This window comes from Aulonocara stuartgranti, assembly GCF_965226115.1.
Source record: "Aulonocara stuartgranti genome assembly, chromosome: 7".
Lineage (NCBI taxonomy): Eukaryota > Metazoa > Chordata > Actinopteri > Cichliformes > Cichlidae > Aulonocara > Aulonocara stuartgranti.
Window position 1 is genome coordinate 28,351,060 of NC_138945.1, and position 20,355 is coordinate 28,371,414.

The window sequence follows — 20,355 nt, forward strand, 5'->3', positions numbered from 1 at the left end:
ATCGAGAGGTTTTCAGTGTTTAATCATATTACAGGAAGAAGCTAAAAAACAAACAAACAAAAGAAACAGAAACTCTACCTACAATGTGATAAAAGAGCTGCAGTGTTTTATCAGCATGTTTCAAATTTCCCACATAAATCTCTTTATTAACCTAGACTGCTCCTGAGAACAACCATTGCAATGATTAATGGCCTTGTGAGCAGAATCGATGAATCATTCCACATTAGTAAACATTTCGTGCTGAACTGGTTTCAACAAACATCGGCGGGAGAAGCAGGAAACACACATACAAATGCCTTCCATTATTTAGACACCTTTTTCTGAGCTGTTCACAGTGTGTGTGCTGGACTCCAAGTGTATTCGTGTAAGTTAGAGTAAACAAAACATTGTCTTATGAGTGTCAAACCAGATTTAGATGCTTGTGTAAACACTAAGAATAATTATAACTAAAAAAACAGCACCTACATTAAAGATAAGATTCTCTGTACATTAAGAGCATTTAGTCTTTTTAAAAAAAAAAAAAAAAAATCAATATAAGCCAAGGTATTCATCAACAACTTAATTTTTCCCAGCATGACATCTATAAAGTCATGTCTTGCGTTACTATTAGTTTCAAATTTAAATATTTAGGAATTATAGCAAAGATAAAATGAGAGGTTTACCTATGCATAAATTAACTGCTCGCCTTATTTAGCAAACTTCTATCTGTTAAAGAACAAAAGGCGGTACATTAACACATAATGCCATGACCATGAGGGGACGGATCAGAAGACAAAGGAGATCTTTTCCCAAAAGTGTTTTCTGAAAACTGCTGTCTTCTGTTATTCTACTTCATTAGTGTCTTGTTTCCCTGGTACGTCGTGCCTTTGGGTGTTTCTTTTTTTGCCTTCCTTTCTCTCCCAGGATGACTGCTTCAGATTTAGAGAACAAAAAAAAAAAAAAAAGCCTCTGGATTTTGTCATCATTATCAGCACAAACAGTTATTGTATTCTCTGTAAATGTCTGTATTGTTATGAGAATAATTTTACTCCCCATTACAGAGTATTAGTATAACCAAGTAAAAGGTCAAATTAACACCGCCATTAATATCAAAGTACTTCTAATAAAGGATAGCTTTCTCTTCAGCCTGATTAGCTTTTTCAAAGGACCTTCCCAAAAACTGAGAAGTATATTTATTGATATTTACTTTGGATAAAAACCATCCAAATATCTGTTGTATCAGCTGTTTGTACTGTTTAGAACACACACACACACACACACACACACACACACACACACACACAACCAAGTTCTATCCAAAGAGTTGCACTGAAAACTCTACTAACAGGGTTAGTTGCAGATTAAGAGTTAACTGTCTTTACTATTTCTGGCTGTTGATCCTTTGACATAAACAACCAACAGATGTTTTAGTTATTATTAAAAAAAAAAAGAAAAACGGTTTGAAATACATCATCCGTTATTAAAGTTCTTAAGTTAAACCCTGGAAAGATGAAGGCAATCTGGACCACAAATCCCTCGACTCTTAGAGATAATACGATCAGTGTATCCCTTGAACGTTTTCATGGTATTAGTACTTGCATGACGATTCAAACAGTGTGCTATTACTCTCAGAGTGGATATAAAAACGTGGAGACAAGAAACAGAAGCACCCTTAACAATCCAGTCATATCTGATTTTTACTGATGCACATTTTTCACCAGCTTTCAACATGCAACATTTTACAAATGAGCATAAAATCGATCATATGCACATGAGTCCCATCAAATCAGAACAAAATTAACAACATTTGAGATGAACTTGTATTTGACAGAAGACAAAAACAGCTGCTCGTACAAAAGGTTGTAAATCCCTCCACCTCTGGTGCCGTTCTGTAGCTGGTGTGTTTTTCGTCAGTTTTTACATGTGTGGTCTGATCTCAATCATAGATGCCCTTGACACGCTTATTCTCAGGGTCAAAAGGAGATTTGAGGTGTGCTTTGGCCTTGTATACTACTCCCATCCTCTCCAGGGTAAACTCACCACTCTTTATGAAGTTAGCGCTAACCTGATGAAGAAAGAGACGGTGAGAGAAAATGATAAGTCATAAAACACAAAAAAGACAGAACGATAAGCAAGTATGGGGAGGAGAATTTCAAATGTGTCAAACAAGGACACATTAAAGATGAAAATGACAAGGGAGCAAAAAGAGATGAGCAAGAATCCACGTACTTTGTAAACCAGAATGACGGAGCAGCTCATCAGGCTCACGATCCATCACAATTCACAAATTGCATACAAATGCCATTTGTGACTGTGCGATTTGTGATGGATGGTTCTGTATATAGTCCGTAAGATGACAAATAAAACCCTGACCCTGAGCACAGTTTGGTTGTAAATGCTTGTGTGCAAGTATCACAAAAATCTGACAAGTCATAGAGGAGGAACACCATTACTTGTTGGTTGTATAAAATACTGCTCCGAGCAGGCAGATTATTCCAGAACGGACAATGTGACTGCAGGAGTTTTAAAGCACAGGAAGCTATCAATTCCCTCATGACTCAGTGTCAGCTCGCTCGTAACACCAAGTGCTAATTTTCACTGACTGACTCCCCGACTCTCCCACTAATCTGTCACCGTGTCTCGAATTCATTCGCTGACAGACACATGCTCCATGTCCTGGAGCCTCACGCTAACCATACGCGTGCATACTACTTGTTTATTACTAATCAAAGAAAAACCTTGAGAAGAATTTAAATGCAGAAATACATGCAGGGACATATGACACATATCTAAGCAGATATTAAAATCACAGAAGTCAACTGCTGCACGCAACCTTAGCTACTAATCTAATCTGTCTGATATTCAGTTATGACAGCGGCTCGTGTGATCATTTTAGTTTTCTGCACTTTACTTTCAAGGATTTAGTAAACTCGACACATTTTTTTCACAACAGCGCAGATCTCTGCCATTTTCATATTTTAACACAAACACTGGAAAACGGGAGAGAATGTGGTCAGAATAAGTGTGGGCAGTGCAGTGTGTTGGTGCTTTTAAGGCACTTACCACTCCTCCATCTGGATTGCGGATGTATCCATAACCAATAGTTTTGTCGATATAAAAGCCATAGTCGGCACGTCGGAGGTGACCAACAGGAACACCATTGCGGTAAATAGCCTCCAGACCAAACATCGGGACTTTCCTAAAAGCCACAGAGTAAGAGATGCAGATAATGATAACAGCTTTATCTCAAAACAATGTTGCAAAGATTTTGACATTTGACAATGAAAGACTGGAGGCAGTGTCAAGTTTTCAACAATACAACCCTGTTGCCGTTTCACTGGATTTGTTTGTTTTGGACCGCTTTTGATAAATATTAACCAGTGCATACCAGTAACAGCCCACAAGACCTTTCTGAGAAACTCAGACCCCGCCATCACAACTGACTGCTGTCAGTCGGTCAGAGTTTCCCGCTTCCAGCACATCAACTTTAATAACCGACTGTTCACTTGCAACCTAAAATACCTCATTTCCTTGACAACTGCCACTGTAACGAGATAATCAATGTTATTCATCTCACCTGTCAGTGGTTTTAATAATGTGGTTGTTTGGTGTATAAATACAGTCTCAGGTCTCAGAAAATGAAAAGATTTGTATTTTTTTGGTGTATTATTTACTTCATAAAATAAGGTTATGAATCTTAAATATTAATAGTCAGAACTACTTAAACATAATATATCTAAAGATAACATTTATAAACTGCTTCACCTGCTCCCATCTTTCGCTCTGGAATAAAACATATATTTGATTTTATTTGATTTTTCAAATCAATGTTACATTTATTCACTGCACCATCTTTAAATATAATGATCCTGTTGCCTGGGAATAACATGGATGGTTGCTGTGCTGCTGAAAATATTTAAATTACATCTATAAATGCCCCCCCCCTTAATTAATTTTCTTAATTTCTTTCTGATGACTAAAATATCATGTCACGACAGAAGCTCTACTGACTCATCAGTGGTGAAGCAGACGATGCGCCTCTTCAGTCCCTCCTTCTTCTGTTTCTCTAACATATCACGACCCTGGAAAGGGACTGAACTCTTCAGCTTGCAGGTGAAGGCTAGCCCCGCCTCCAGTGGTGTGTCATCAGGGCGCAGGTCGGCGTGCCAATGCCTGTACCCTTAAAAACAAGAAACACAAAAGATTAGAGTAAAAGCCATGTTTCCTGCATATTTGGTACACTATTATTAAAAGTAAACTTTGGCTGAGTTCCATGCTGGATGATTATTAAAAGAAATGTAGACTCAGTTGTTTTGTTTATTAGTTAAATCCTACCTGAGCTAGATTGGATATTATAGTTATAGATTTATGACCTTTAAATACAAGTTACCTTTCTCTATGCTGAGCGAGTCGATGGCTCTGTAGCCTGAGTTGATGATGCCGTGCTTTGCACCAGCAGCCATGACAGCACGGTAGACTGGAAGGCAGGAATCTTTGGGAATATGCAGCTCCCAGCCGAGCTCTCCGACAAATGACAGGCGCATAGCTCGCACCTGTGATGAGAGAGGGGTCAGAGAAGAGGCTTAGAAGATGGAGAGATGCACAAAGAGGACCGAGCTGCCATACTCTTTTTGTGCTCATTCATGCACAAACACACTTCATCCTTGAGGCCCAAATTTACATGGAATTCATTTTAATACCAAAAGCAGCTTCACAGAAAGCCAGAAAACAGAAGAGAAAAATCAGGACAGATGTACGAAGATACAAGGTGCACAAGAAAGGACAGGAGGGAAAATACAATCATACTGAAGGCATGAAAGACGTTGCTATGAATCAAAAGGAAAATGGAAAGCATTTTGCAATCTGTGTGTCATTCTTTATAGTTTGTCTTTTTCAATAAAGATCGTGTTAACGTTCATCATCTTCACAGCAAAAAATGCAGAAAAGGGAAGAGGAGAAAAAACTCCAGCGAACGGCTCAGGAGAAGCAACTGCAATCTGTTTACCTTCTGACAACTGATGAAGACTGCGAGTACAGACTGTGTATCCTGTCATTTCATTTTTGCAAAGTGAAAATCTGCACACAAATCTTCTCCTTCTGTTTCTTCTTCTATGGTATTATGTAAGCTAAAGCGCCCTCACACCCTTACAGAAAACTGTGTGAAATTAATAAAGCAAAAATGTCAGCCAGCAGAATGGCCATGTAGTGGTTATAATAATCTAATATTTTATGCAGTTTACTACAACAGTGAAAGCCATTTTCATTTTTAACTGGGAGTGAAATAAGATTAAACCATGTAGATAGCTTTGGGCTTGAAGCACTGAAAAACTGCAGGCTAAAAGTCTGCATTATTATTATTAGCACTGCTGTTTTAACGCCAACCTCAGCATTTGAAAAATGAAATGTATCATTTTACATATAGCAGGTATCTGTGCTAACCCCGGCAGTGTTTTCTGAGATGATGTCACATTTACCAGGCAATGTCTATCTTTGATAAACAGTCCATCTTAACTTTTTTTTTTTTAAGTTGTATGAGATGAAAATAAAAAGTTCTTCCTTCAGTTCCCTTTTCACTACAATAATATATATAATGTGTCAGTAATGTAACAAGAAGTCCCAGTACATGTACATGTTATATATTATAATTAAGTATGGCAATGTGTCTTCATTACAACGTTAACCACCAGGGAGGAAAAACAAAACAAAACAAGCAATACATGTAAAGATCTGAAATCAAGTTGCATTATCAGTAACAGCTTTAAAAATCCAGAATATGCCACTTAATCATAACAAGACTGACTCTGCTGCCTTAATTTGTATCAGATTCAACAAAGCACTGAAAACATTCCTCAGAGATTTTGGTCCGTAGTGACATGACAGCATCACACAGCTGCTGTAGATTTTTTGGCTACAAATCCATGATGTGAATCTCCTGATTCAACCCAAAGGTGCTTTGTTGGATTGAGATCTGACCATGAGTATAGTCATTAGTCATTGTCATGTTCAACACCCTGGTTTGAGATGATTTAAGTTTTGTGACATGATGCGATACATGCTGGAAGTAGCCTTCAGAAGATGGGTGCACAGTGGTCATAATGGGATTTATTTATTTTTTATTAGTCCTTTATTTATCCAGGTAAAAAATCTCATTGAAATTAAAAATCTCATTTTCAAGAGAGACCTGGCATCATGGCAACAAAAGTTAAAATACACATACCACATAAATATATAACATTTAAAACAAATACAATATCCCATACCAACATGTGTAAAATATACAATAACAGATCAAATTAAGAGTACATTAAAAACAATCACATTGAGTAAAAGAGTTATTCTCTCGTTCCTTTAAGGTAACCAATTCTGATAATTTCAGTTCCTTCTGCAGATTATTCCAGGAAGCAGGGGCAGCGTATTTAAAAGCCTTTCCCCCCAATTCTGTTCAGATTTTTGGGATAATCAATTGTATGGTATTATGGGAACAAAGGCTGTACTGGTTGTGGTTTTTACACATATAAACACATAAATAAGATGGAACCAGCCCAACGAGAGATAGATAAAGATCAACCAATGGGAGAGTCTGCGAATATGCAAAGATAGACATTTAGCAGCAGCACACAAAGAACAATGATGTACACGATTTCCATAGCCAGTAATAAAATGTAAAGCACAATGGTACACAGTATCCAACCTCTTTAGGTAGTGGGCAGGTGCATTCATAAAAAGCAGGTCACCATAATCCAATAAAGGTAAAAAAGTTCTATGAATCAAATGTTTTCTCACTTGGAGGGAGAAACAGGATTGATTTCTAAAAAAGTAACCTAGTTTTAGTTTTAACTTCGACACAAGCCTTTGGATGCGAGTTTTAAATGACAAATTCTGATCTATAATGATCCCTAGATATTTGTAAGGTGTGACCATTTCAATTTCAGTTCCTTGAATTGTTTTAATCTTAGGAGACGTAGCTAACAACTCCTTGCCATTTGAGAATAACATGAACTTGGATTTATCTGGATTTAACACCAACTTAAGTTGAGTTAAATGGGACTGAACTATATCAAAGGCAGACTGCAGAAAATGCAGGGTTTGTGCTACTGAAGGGGATGAACAATAAATAATTGTATCATCTGCATAAAGATGAAATGCTGCATTTGACAAATTATCACAAAGGTTGTTTATGTAAAGAGAAAATAGCAATGGCCCTAATATGGAGCCCTGTGGAACTCCTTTGGATACTGGGAGAAAAGAGGAAGAAGACCCAGCAGCACGGACACACTGTTTTCTTGCTGACAAGTAATTTGAAAACCAACTTACAACATTTACAGATAGACTAAACAATATTGGTCTATTTAATAAAATAGCATGGTCAACTGTATCAAAAGCCTTTGACAAGTCAAGAAAAAGAGCAGCACAGTATTTTTTGCAGTCCATTAAATTAACGATGTCATTAACCACTTTAATAGCAGCAGTTATTGTGCTGTGTTGTTTTCTCAATCCTGACTGATGTTGGGAAAGAAAGGAATTTTTGTCCAAAAAGTCTTTCAGTTGTTCACTAATGAACTTTTCTAGAACTTTTGTTAGAACACACAATTTAGATATGGGCCTGAATAACATCTGAAGGATCACCTCCTTTCAGCAAAGGGAGAGACAGTAACATGGAATTTGCTTTTTACATAAATTGCAACACCGCCACTCTCAATGGAAAACTGTATTTAGTAGTCAGTATAAGCTTTTAATGATATAAGTTTACGTGTGATAGAATACTGCATGATGACCTTTCTTCATGCAGAACTGATTGTTCTTTATAAAACGTGTTCTGATATTTCTATCTGAATCTTCCCCAGTTCTGACTGACCCCACACACACACACACACACACACACACACACACACACTAAAATAAAATAAATAAAGACAAGTGCAAGAACAGAGCGCTGATCACAGGGCCCCCCACTCTCGTGTGAGCGCTCTGTGACCGCCCTTGCAAGTAAAATCTGCAGCGTGTGTGTGTCTTCACTCTTAGACTCTCAGCTGAAGAAGTGTCTTTTAAAATAAATCTCTTGACAGCCACCCTTTCTGAGGTGGTCGCAACGGAAAAGATTATAGCCTGTTATTGCAATGTCTTTGTCAGTAATCGATTTTGTAAGCCAGGTTTCTGATACTATAAGAATATTGGTATCTAACTCTTTCATCCAAACTTTCACAAAATCAAGTTTGGGAAGAAGACTTCTGACATGTAAATGAGTGATACCAAGACCTGTTCGAGTTTTAAAATCACAAGGAGTACTTAAGCATTTGCAATCTGGACCGGGATTAGGTTGCACATTTCCAGATAAAAGAAGCAGAAGAACAATAAAACATTTTCTTTTCACAGATTTTTTTTTGTAGGATTACAGACTGATTTCTCTTAGTGCCCAATCTCTTTGGGGGGTGAGAGAATTGGGAAATAAACCAGTGATATGGAATAAATCAGTTAAAATGAGATCTCTGCTGATGATCACGTTTGAGAAGCTTAAAAGATGTAAAATCCCACCTTGTTCCCTTTGAGAGGAGTAAGAAGTATGGTTTTTCTTGCTCCACAGACATCATGTAGACAAAAAGCTGTCAATAAAAACAAAGGAAAAAAAGACTACTGAGGATAACATGCTGACTGACAGATAGACCTGTGGTAGAGCCTGGTTGTGGCCTGCTGGCTGGACCTGCTAGCTGATGGTGGAGCCTGGTTGTGTAGGAAAGCTTCTGGTTGTTCCACTGAACAACCAGAAGCTTGTTCAATATGGGAACATATTGTTCAGTGGCAATATGTCTCCATATTGCCATGGTCAGCAACAATACTCAGGTAGGCTGTTGTGTTTAAACAAAGCTCAGTTGGTGCTAAGAAGCCTAAATGTGTCAACAAAAAAAATGCCCCCACCCCTATTATAACACCACCAGCCTCAAGCTGTTGATACAAGGCAGGATGGATCTATGTTTTCATTTTGTTTACTCTAAATTCTGGCCCCATCTAAATTTCACAGCAGACATTCAGACTGAGACCAGATAATGATTTTCCAAACTTCTATTGTCTAATTTTGGAGCGCTAACGCAAATTGTAGGCTCAGTTTCTTGTTCTCTGCTGACACGAGTGCCACCTGTACAATGGTCCTCTGCTGCTGCAGATCCATCTACCTCAATGTTCGGCACTCTGAGATGATCTTCGGCCTACCTCGAATGTAACAAGTGGTTGCCTTCCCATCTGCCCAGAGCAGTATGACCATTCTCCTGGCCTCGAGCAAAGCATCAACAAGCCATTTTTGCTCAGACATACTGGTTATTTTCTCTTTTTAAGATCAATCCCTAGAGATGGTTCTCTGGGGAAAATCCCAGTACAGTAGATCTTCAGTTCTCAAAGTCACATAAATCATCTGTCTTCCTCATTCCGATGCTTTTTTTTTTTTTTTTTTTGCCTGTCCCGTTTGGCTCTTTTGCCATCAGAATTGTTGTCTAAAGGCAAAGAAAGATGCCCAACGGATTTACTTTACCAAATTGACCATCCCAGCCTTGCCATAATGGTCCATTTGATTCACCTTTTATTGTTTATTTTATTTTCACTTACTGAACATGGGACAGACTTGACTGGGGGAAAGAAGGGGAGAAAGAAAGAGGGAAAGAAAAACAGCTGAGAAGAGGGACGGGGGAGAAGGGCAAAAAACAAAAACCAACAGAATGAGCAGAAAAAGAAAAAAAGAAGAAAAAAAGAAAAAAAAATGCATATATCAATCACCTGCTGAGAAAGAAAAAAGAAAGCAAGCAGAAGAGAACAAGAGTAATAGAATAAACAACATCACAATGATATATGGGAATATGACAGTAAATACTAAATATTAAACATTATTGTGCAGCACATAAGAGCAACAGAACACAGTGTGCTTTGAGGTAGGAGCCAAAAAGGGTGTAGTTTGTGGGTGTGATCACCCGTGTGTACACCTGTGAGCATGGACGCGCTTGTTTTGCAGGTCAACAGCATACCTAAATGTGTCGATTTGCTACCACATGACTGACTGATTAGATATTTTCAGCAATGACCAGTTGAACAGATGTAACTAACAAGGTGGCGAGTGAGTGTACAATGATACAATGAAACAATATGAGAACACACAGGTGACAAATCCCATATTGCTCTTTAAAATGAAATCACATCAAATTCAGGTGAGAGAAAAGGAGATGGAAAGATCACATCTAAAAAAAAAAATTTAAAAAAAATATGAGAGAGAGCAAATAAAAAAAAAAAACGTGGAGAGAAAACAACAGTTTCCCCAGTAGGTGTAGTGACAGCCAGGCCATCTGGCCATGTAGGGATCACCCTGAGTCCCATATGTACGCATGAAGCTCTGGGGAAGGTACATGTATGCCTGCATATATTCAAAATACACCCTGAAGCACATGAGTGACCAGCAATTATACATTTACCTGGAAAAAATCAAAGACAGATAGCTAAAAGGCTGACATATGTACAAGACTGCATCTACACATAAATTTGTATCTCCCTCCATCCCGCTGCACATTTGCTATTAGGAGAGAGCGAGAGACAGAGAAAGAGAGAGAGCGAGAGAGTCTAATGAGCTATGAGGGGAGCAGAGGGTTCTGGTCTCACAGCAGTGCAGCCATTAAAATGTCACCCAGACAAGGCCAGAAACCAGCTGGAAGACAGCACAAGTGGCACACTTGCACACAAGCAACACAAACACTCCTGCAGAGCTGTGAGAAGATGCTGACTGCAACCACCAGAGCGCTGCATAATTCATGCAAGACCAACTAAGAGAGCGAGTATGTGTGTGGACATATGTGTCGCTGCATGTGTTGGTACAACATGCTCTTTTTCTTTTTTCTTTTTTTTGAGGGCAGGAAGTCTGTGGAGGTCAAAGGCAGAGGCTGATCACACTTAACTGCATCACCTCTTGAAAAATTTATAAAAAGACAGCTAAAAATGAGTACATGAGCATCATTTTTGCTCCTTTTCCCTTTCCTTTATAGCAACTGCACCTCCATCCCTCCCTTAAGATACCAACCAAATGTTTTAAAAATCGCGATTGGTCTTTTATTTGTACCATGGTATGAATACAAAGAGTTTCCCATGTCCTTCTAAGCCACGGCCTTATAAACTTTGTTTTGAGTCAGTAGACCTCAGGGACGGAGTTTGTACTCTCCCTCCTCAATTTTGAACCTTAACAAAAGGTAGAATGTGAAAAAAAATACATAAATTTTGGACAGACTCGACATGCAAGGAAGTCACAAGGACGCCTTGAGACACACCATCTGTTCCTCCTACACACAGTGTACAATCTTTGATGACTGAACCTTTTAAATAAAAAAAGAAAAGAAAATACCGTTTCACTCAACAGCATGCAATTTGCATAGTGGCATTTTTAATTAACTGCATTCTTCATTTAACTAAGACAGACAGGGTTATTTTGAAGCAGAGAAATGTAGAGCATCCATCGTGTACATGTGTGTGTGCATGTAACGGGTGTGTGAGTGCTGTCACCTGATGTCCTGCTGCAATAACAACTTTGTGTGAGGAGAAGGGGAAAGCTTCGTTGCTCAGGTCTGTGTCTAAAACCTCCTGTAATACCTCCCGGCTGCAAAAAAGGGAAAAAAAAAAAAAAAAAAACAAAAAAAAAACACACCAATAAGAAGAAGAAGAAACTCTGGCAGTCATTCAACACATTTTCTGTATTTGTGGAACCAGAGTGCAGAAACACAATTATTGTTGACATTTTTTATGTATTTATTTTTATATTTTGGTATACGTTTTACCAGCACAAATAATGCTGGAACAATCCAAAAATGTACCAGCTCTTCTCCCACAATCATACACACACACACAAAATCAATATTACATAAAAAAAATGAGTCAACAGTAACAAAAAAAAAAAAAAGGGGGGGGGGCTAAGTTTAGCTCACTGTGCTGCTTGTACATTTGTATGTTTGTGAGTGGGCAGGTAGAGAATACAATGTGTGAGGCCTCGTCAAAGAGATATTTTTTGTAATATTGTGGCAAGAAGCCAGGGATGAAGATATCAGGGGAAGGGTTAGAAATGCAACTGGAGGGGTGTCCTCTAATTCAAAAGAAATAAATGCGGAAAAAAAAAACAAAAAACGAATGCTCTTAAAATTCCCTGCAGAAATATAGCTGGAATATGTAGGGTTTCTAACATATGTATGTGTGGAGGTCTCAATGCATGTGTGGGGCTAATAATAATTTTTTTTGTGCCATTTTCCAGTTCCTCCCATCCCTTTCTCACTGAACTTAAGAGCCCAACAGCAAAGGCTAATTAGCTATATATAATCAGTGAATTGCTCTGTTTTGTATGTGTGTTTGCGTATTTGGCAAAAGGGGCACTCGCAACTACCAATTTGTTTCTCCTACTTGCCGCATCACTGTGGCTCTCAGCTGTGCGTCTGAGAATCCGCATCCACACAAACAAGGCTCGATTAAAGGACGTCACATAATTTCATCCATTATACAGCGCACAAGGTGCATAATTGCAAAAGCGAGTGGTTAAGCACTACTTTTGCCCACTGGAACACACTGCCAAAGCTGCATGAGAGAAAGGCTGCAAGTTTAAAGACTCCCTTATTGAGTGAATTTGAATGAGACGACTCAGGGAGGGAAAACACGGGCAAACACATTTCCATAAATGCTGCAATCGCTCCTCTCCTCATGCTCTAAAGGGATCAATTTGCTTCGTAAGAAAACAAAACCCCCAAAATGCTGAATTTCTCAAACGTGGCAAAAACAATACAGAGGAGCTAAAAATGATTACAGTAATGTGCGCAGAGAGGCAACACAGATGCCAGTCTTTTCTAAATTACACACACACACACACACACACACACACACACACACACACACACACACACACACACACACACACACACACACACACACACACACACACACACACGGGTGAAAATATGCACACTCATGAAATAAATGTGCTTTGGATGCTAAAGAAAAGTCAATGAACTCCGTAATCATCATAGATATTGTCTTGTGTGTATGAGCATATAAAAATCACACACACACACACACCACACACATAGAGAGCACATACACACAGAGCACATACTGGACTATCTAGCAGTGACGCAGTGGTTTCCAGTTTGACGTAAGCAATAAAAGCAAGAGGGATAGAAAAACCTAGGAAAAAAAAGTGAAGATGACACTGAGCACAGGGGGTGTGTGTGAGAAAGAAGTGGATACAATCCACAGAGACAGAGAAAAGAAACTTAGGAGAACAGGAGAAAGAAGCAAAGCCTCAAGAAAAAAAAAAATCGACAAAACCCACACAGGGAACGGAGTGGACTAACCCTGCTGCTGGTGAGAGGGAAGAACAAAGACAGAGGGCGGTGAGCTGGGGAGGAGAGGAGGTGAGAGGGGAAGAAAAAGATAGATGTGGAGTGCAGAGAATAAGATAAGGAATAGGTAAAGGTGGTGTAGCTTCACTATTTGAGTGTTGAGCAAAGGGAAACTGTGGGAAGGATAAAGAAAACATTGATCTCCCTCCATATCTGCAGTAAGATTTTTACTTGCACCGTGCACAAATTTGAATCCGTAGATTAAGAAATCAAGCTGATGTTGATGGTTGAAGCTGAAGAAATAATTGCTATGTCACAACAGGTCTTATGGAGTGATAAACTGAAATCTGAAATCTCAACATTATTGAAGCAGCTTGTGATCATCTTGAAGCGAGCAAAAATCATCCAGTATCCAAAGAAGAGCTTTGAATGTCCGTCAAGAAGCCTGCAGAACTTTCCATTAGTGCAACTCTGTTTTTGCCTTATATAATGGATTTCCGTTGTGTCTGCACATGTTTCAATAAATCACTGCACCCGTTTTCTCAAAATCTCTGACAAACTGCATCACTAGTGTTCAACTTGGAAGCTGATGCAAACCTTCATGGGATTTATTATTTTCAGCTCTGAGGTGCAGAAGAGTGAACTTGAGAAGCCCTAAAAAATAATCTAACCAATAAATGTACGATGAGGTGGTATCATGCAGTAGTAGACTGCATACTGAGCAAGGTACCCCAGGTGTCCTGAACTTCACAAGGTTTACAAGGATTTTGCAGGTCAGAGTTGATATCAAAGGTCTCAGTACCCTATAGTCTCTTAACAGTTGGATACACACCTTCAATTGTTCTCTTGTTCATTTCTCATCTGGATATAAGTCATTCCAGAGTTAACATTCACTTCTAACCCTCTTGCTTTCCTCACCTTTTGGGCCCCTGGATGCTGATCATCCCCATGTCCTCAGAGTGGTCCGTCAACTGGCAGCGAAAGCCTTGATCCTGAAGAACTGTTTTAATGTGGTTCCAGTTGTGTTCTGCCACACCGCCTCCAATGGCCAGGTAATATGCATCACCTGGAGCAAAGTCAGATGGCGATCAGGTCAAGTATAAGAAAGAGAAAGACACATGAAACCACTTTATCTATAGCATACAGTTTGTAATCACAAGTGTGAAGAATCTCAGCTGACAGCTACATTAGGTGATCTGATGATGAGATAACAGAGTTTATTACATTAAGATGTTTTGAAAGTTGACTCTGTTGAATCCTTCCACTTACTTTATGTAGATATATTCAGCAGGACTTGTCAAGAAATTTGCATAATTAATAGAGCGGCAGCAACTTTTTCATGGCATTTTAATTGCCGCTTCCCACCTAAGATGTCATTACGCAACATTAATTACTTAAATTAATTTATCTCCTGTGATTCATGTGCTCCCTGGGGTTTTTCAATCAGCAGCTGTGGTAATAGAAATAAGGGATACCTGAACAGATGTTATTTTCCAGGCTTTTTTTGATGTAGTGGAGTCAAAATGACAACATAAAGAAACAAGCTACTGCTGTGTAACGTCAAAAGGAGACACATCTTTCATGATATTCTCTTTTCTTGAGTGAGACAAGAGTAAAAATAATTAATAAATGTGGATAAACAGTACTGATTGGGCGAAAGAACCACAAATAACAGAGAAAAAAATAACAATAAGTCTGAAATAAGATAAAACAGAATAGCACATTATTAAATCCAATAAACAAAATACAACAGCTAAGCTGACAAATAGTGATGCGGAGATAGGGAGATGAATGAAATAACAGTAATAGGTAAAGAGTGCAGCAAATAACTGTGAAACACACACGTCTACACACTATTTCTCACCGCTGGATTCTGGTGCCAGGGGCAGGTTGGCCACACCAGGCTCCAGTCTGCTCACAGTCAGGTCGGCCTCTGACCTTCCTCTTTTATTCAGCATGCAGGTATACACAGTGGTACCTGCAACACACACACAAACAATTAATACGTGCTGCAGACTTTGCAGATGTATTTTAAGCATGCTGTTGAGTGGAAACATACTGATGGAAGCGTGCTCTATGTGTGAACAGGGATGAATATTTAATACATTCAAGTGTACTGACACTAAGTTCACAACTTAGTTGTTCTGAAGGAACAATAATCGTGGCTCTGATCCTCTTAACTCATAAAACTCTGCTTTTTTGTAGCAGAGTACTGTGCAAAAGTATTGTTTTGATTGATTGTTTCTTTCATCAAAAAGAGGGGTTAACCTTTCCCTTGGTTTTCATTTTACTTTAGCTCAGACTTCTAGCTGTTTTGACTTTGCTTTCTGTGATAAGTAACAAGAAATGTATTTCTTTTTTCCAAATCTGGAATGATTTCAATGCAGTGGCACTTGACCACACATGTACAGATGGAGGTAGAGACAGACCTAGTCATACAGGCTGTCTTTAACAGACCCTCATGCACTCTTAGAAAGTATGTTATTACTAGTTTTAATCAGGTCTGAAGACTACAAACAGAAAGAGAAAAACACTTGGGGGTTCAAGTTATAAAGATGCGAGTGCGCCGAACCTCAGCAGATGCCGGTGTCATACATTTTTTAAATCCATACAGGAAAGTAACAGAGAGGCTTAAAACTAAAAGGATTATCTGTCTTCTCACTTCTTCAGAACTTGATCTCACCTTTGGAAAGGCTCTGGGGCCAAAAAAGTAGCAATGTAAAGAACGCAGCTTTCCATTTTCATATCTGCACAATGGTAGGATTCAGACACGGTTGTCAGTTTGCTGATTGTGACAAGAATACAAGAAAATGAAGCAGTAGAGACGTTTGTCGCCACTGTTAACAGCATACCAGACACATTACATACTGGTATTTAGTCCTGTGTAGAAGGCTGCTATTCCTCGCTTGTTGGCATCTTTTTCATAACTCTATGCACGTAGCTGCCCTTTTTATTCTGTCAATCTTTCTTTCTTGTTTTTTTTTTTTACTCTGACCTGGCTTCTTGTTGACATCAGCAGTGAACAGCCAATCAGCTGCCTTCTTGGCATCGGGTCCAGTGAGATAGAACTTTCCAAAGTAGGACATGTCAAACACAGCCACACTGTGTCTACATGAGAGGCACTCGTTCTTAATCTAAATAAAAATAAAACAAAAAGAACATGATAGCAAAAGGATAAAAACAAACTGTCCCAACTCTGCAAAGCATGATGTTTCTAAGAAGAATGCATGTTATTGTCAGATCCCTGAAAGCAACATTCATTACAGCAGTGAAGAAAGATTTTAAAATCAAGGTTAGCATTCTCTCCTCTAATTTAATCCTGCAAGCTGCTGAGTTAGCGTGTGTTCTCCCTCGATACCATTTAAACACCATTAAACTCACCGACTTCCCCTTAGAAGCCTTCAGTGCGTTTATACTCATCTGACCGCACGGTAATACTGCACTATCGATCACCCACGCTCAGCCACACATACCATTTACTCTTAGTACTGTCTCTTACCACGTCATGATGTGGAGGGAAGTCAAAGGTGTACTCTTGACCTAGCAGTTCATCGTATTTGTACTTTTCATTCCTCTTCACATCGTAAGCTCCGTAATAATCATAGTCTTTAACCTGTGCAATATGACACAAAAAACAATTAGAAGCTAATTAATCATTACGGTTTCGCACGAAACAAGGCAAGATGTAGAACTGAGCCAGACACTGTGGTAGCATCATCCATTATTGGCAGTCAGTATGTTCTAACAGCCTCTATCCAGCATGGCTTCTGAAAAATATCACCGGGGCAATTATATAAAAGTGTGCCTGCGACTATGTATAGCATTCAGAATATGTGCAGTGTAAGTGTGTTTCTCACAGGAGCAGGTCCTTCTTTGTTGAACCAGCCAGGTCTCTCCCAGCCATGCCGCTCTTGGAACATGCAGCCCTGCTCTGTGAGCACCTGAAAACAACCACACATACGGAGCACAGTACAGCAAAAGCAGTTCGTGTCTGTCTTTGAAGAATTGCTATTTATTCACTAGAGGTCAAGATGATGAACTAACACAAAACTTGGACACACTCTCACACTTTAAATGAGGGCAAAAGTGGGAGCAAACAGTTGACAATTTCCAAAAGAAGAAAACATACATGAACACAGTCGATGCTGTATTTCTGGACACCTGTGGATCGAACTACAATTTCCTTTAAGCTCTGTTCTCCAGCATGAATTGAAAAACTCTAGCTGAGAGGTATTGTGATAATAATTCTCTGTGGTTTAGTCACAACAAGCAAACCTCCCCCCCAATCACACCCAGTCTTTTGATCCATTGTCAGTATAAAGATAATACAGTACATTCTGTCAAAAAGAGAAAAGATTGTCTGGCCTAAACAATAAAACTCTAATCTAACATCACAGGAATCAATGAGAGTGCAAGTACACTGTTAGTTTTCCATAAATTGCTGCAGAAATATTAAACTTCTTATTTCTTGAACAGTCTTTAGAAAAGATATATCAGGGCTCCTTGTTAAACTGACAGTCGCCCACAGTCGGTAGGTATGTTCTGCTATGCTCTGCTCCTAGCAGGCATCTAGCAGTCTCTTGCCAAAACTTCCCACACTAGGCTATATTTACCATCTGTGCTACCGAGGTGGAGAAAACGTGTGAGCAGCAGTGTCAGAGATGGCCTGCATGTGCTCTGAAATAATCCCATATTGCCTCTTAAAGCTAGACAGTCTCATTACTTGCATAGCTTCCCCGATTGATCCAACCCTTAAGTACCTCCGAGCCACAATACATTAAACCTTTGTCTTGTGTTAAATAGGAAAGGTCACAGGTGTGTTACACATGAAAAGATTACTTGTTGTTGTGCTAGACAGTCATGGATGGTAAAAAAATAAAGTAAACGCTCTCTCAATTATATTATATAATACACCACGTCATTAGTTTTGTGTGAAATAAATGTGTATACCCCATGATGCAAAAGCTTATACAAACCACCTTTATCACTATTAACCTGAAGTAATAGATTTAGCCATAGAGAATTTTTTGGCCCACTCTTTAAAACTTCAGTCATTGCACTGACTCGGTGCAACGTCTTGAGTCGCATCCCGTTACAGATTTGCTGCTGTGCTTGGGATCATTGTCCTGTCGCATGACCCAATTTTGCCTATACGTGGATTTAGTATACAGAAGAGTCCACGGTAGACGCGAGAGGTAGCTCTTGGGTTTATGCAGCTTCTCTGAGCGTTGCACGGTCTGGCTTTGGGGTGAATTTGCTGGGACATCCACCCCCGAGAAGACTGGCTCCACTTGAGTAACCTTTCTCACTGTACAAGGATGGGCTTCAAAATAGCACGGTAAGCCTTCCCAGACAGAAAGCAGCAACAGTCACTTCACCGCTATCATTGATGTCTGTGTTAACACATTTCTGACTACTCCCGACCTGCCAAAACTTTACACTTGATCAGTTAATCAAGTGCATTTGATTAGCAACACCTAGCTGCTATTTGCCCTCTTAGTTGCTATGGAAGCAGTAAGGTGTACTTTGTTTTTTCCACAACCTGCTTTTGCATTTTGGATAATTTTTCTTTTAAATAGACGATGACATGGTGTAAAATGGTACTTCTTGTTGTTCATCTCAGGTTTTATTTCCTTGATTCAAAGATCTGCTAACGACCAGATTAAATCATAATATTTAAACCTTATAATTGAAAGAGGGTGTATGTACTTTTTACCATGACTGTAAGTAAGGCTTAAATTCTTTTGCTTTTTACTGACTTTTTGCTCAATCTGACTTCATTTTACTATTTCCCCAACACAAAGAAACCTATACTCATAGATCCAAGTAAACAACAAGATCTTCCAATGACTATAAGGCAAACTTAAGTTATAATGATTACAAATTATTTTTATTTCATAGTGAAGAGCAAAAACCAGATGTTGAAAACCCCCTCATATATTTAAACGAAGCAAACTCTGAGAAAGCACACGATATAAGCTACAAGACAAATTGGCAATGTTACTAATGGAATTTGTGTTAATAATCTTTCATGAAAAGATGCCTACATTTCCGAGTGGGGGTACAAATTGCAACCGTTAAATGTAAATGAATTCTGGAATAGGAAAGCATGTCTAAGTGGATCATTAATGCATAAAGTGTGGTAGTGGGGCCCATTAAAAGTTTGTGCCAGGCTCAGGAGGGAGGGGAAGCTGAAAGACATCTGAGACCAGGCTACTGAAACTAAGTGTAGCATTTAGATTCATGTTGGCAGGGGTTGCATTATTAAATGTAACTGCTGGGGATAACTTACACCTCTAACTGCCTTCTGCTTGAATCAGCTGCCTCTAGGTTTGAACAAAGGCAACGGAATAAGAAAGTGAGATCCCCGTGTCCCAAACCTCGAGTTTACAAACACTTGTATGCCTATATCTCTCACAAGTCTTTTAAGTCCCTTTTATGACATTCACACACATGGAAATGTGACAAGCTAGGGTTTCAGCAGCATCATTTATATGTAGATTTGTTCTATCTGCACATTTCTGTCTCAGCTAGCCAGCCAGATGTTGTGGTAGCAGAAGTGTAGAAAGAGAAAGAAAGGGGAAACACATAAAATGCAGACTTTAATGAGAATAACTAAAGCAACACAATTACGAGAAGAAGAAAAAAGGGAAGCAGACTTGTGTGAATCTGCACGAAAACCTGAATGAATAGATGAAGAAAACTGAGTGACTGAAGGAGAAAAGTGCAAAAGTTAGACGGGTAACAGAAGGAAGAAATCGGAAATGACAGGTCAAGTTACATGCAGGGAAAAACATGGACTGGATATTGGTCCACAAACCAGCATGCATGTTTGTCTAAATCAAGACAGACACAGTAAGTAAATGCCCTGACGATTACCCAACTAAAAAAAGCTTTAAGGAAGCCAAGGTTAGGCTTAATGTTTATCTCAAAGGAAAAAAAGAAAAAAAAATCATGCGTATCTTCTTCCCCTTCACCCACCTACTTGCCAGCTTCTGCCTGCCTAACTTTAATAAAAAGGTTTAAACTTTTTATG

General features: G+C 39.0%; 1 protein-coding gene across 1 annotated transcript in view; it reads right to left on the reverse strand.

Annotated features, from left to right (window-relative positions):
* Positions 1–513: 513 nt before the first annotated feature.
* sardh (sarcosine dehydrogenase) overlaps positions 514–20,355 on the reverse strand; it is a 44,660-nt gene continuing 24,818 nt past the window's right edge. Inside the window, exons 13-22 of the mRNA XM_082539182.1 lie at positions 17,177–17,260; positions 16,819–16,932; positions 16,315–16,453; positions 15,184–15,297; positions 14,238–14,385; positions 11,503–11,596; positions 4,370–4,532; positions 3,991–4,159; positions 3,043–3,178; positions 514–2,044 (exon numbers count right to left, since the gene is read on the reverse strand). Coding sequence (XP_082395308.1) covers positions 1,916–2,044; positions 3,043–3,178; positions 3,991–4,159; positions 4,370–4,532; positions 11,503–11,596; positions 14,238–14,385; positions 15,184–15,297; positions 16,315–16,453; positions 16,819–16,932; positions 17,177–17,260 — 1,290 coding nt within the window. The 3' untranslated portion in view covers positions 514–1,915. The remainder of the gene's footprint in view (positions 2,045–3,042; positions 3,179–3,990; positions 4,160–4,369; positions 4,533–11,502; positions 11,597–14,237; positions 14,386–15,183; positions 15,298–16,314; positions 16,454–16,818; positions 16,933–17,176; positions 17,261–20,355) is intronic.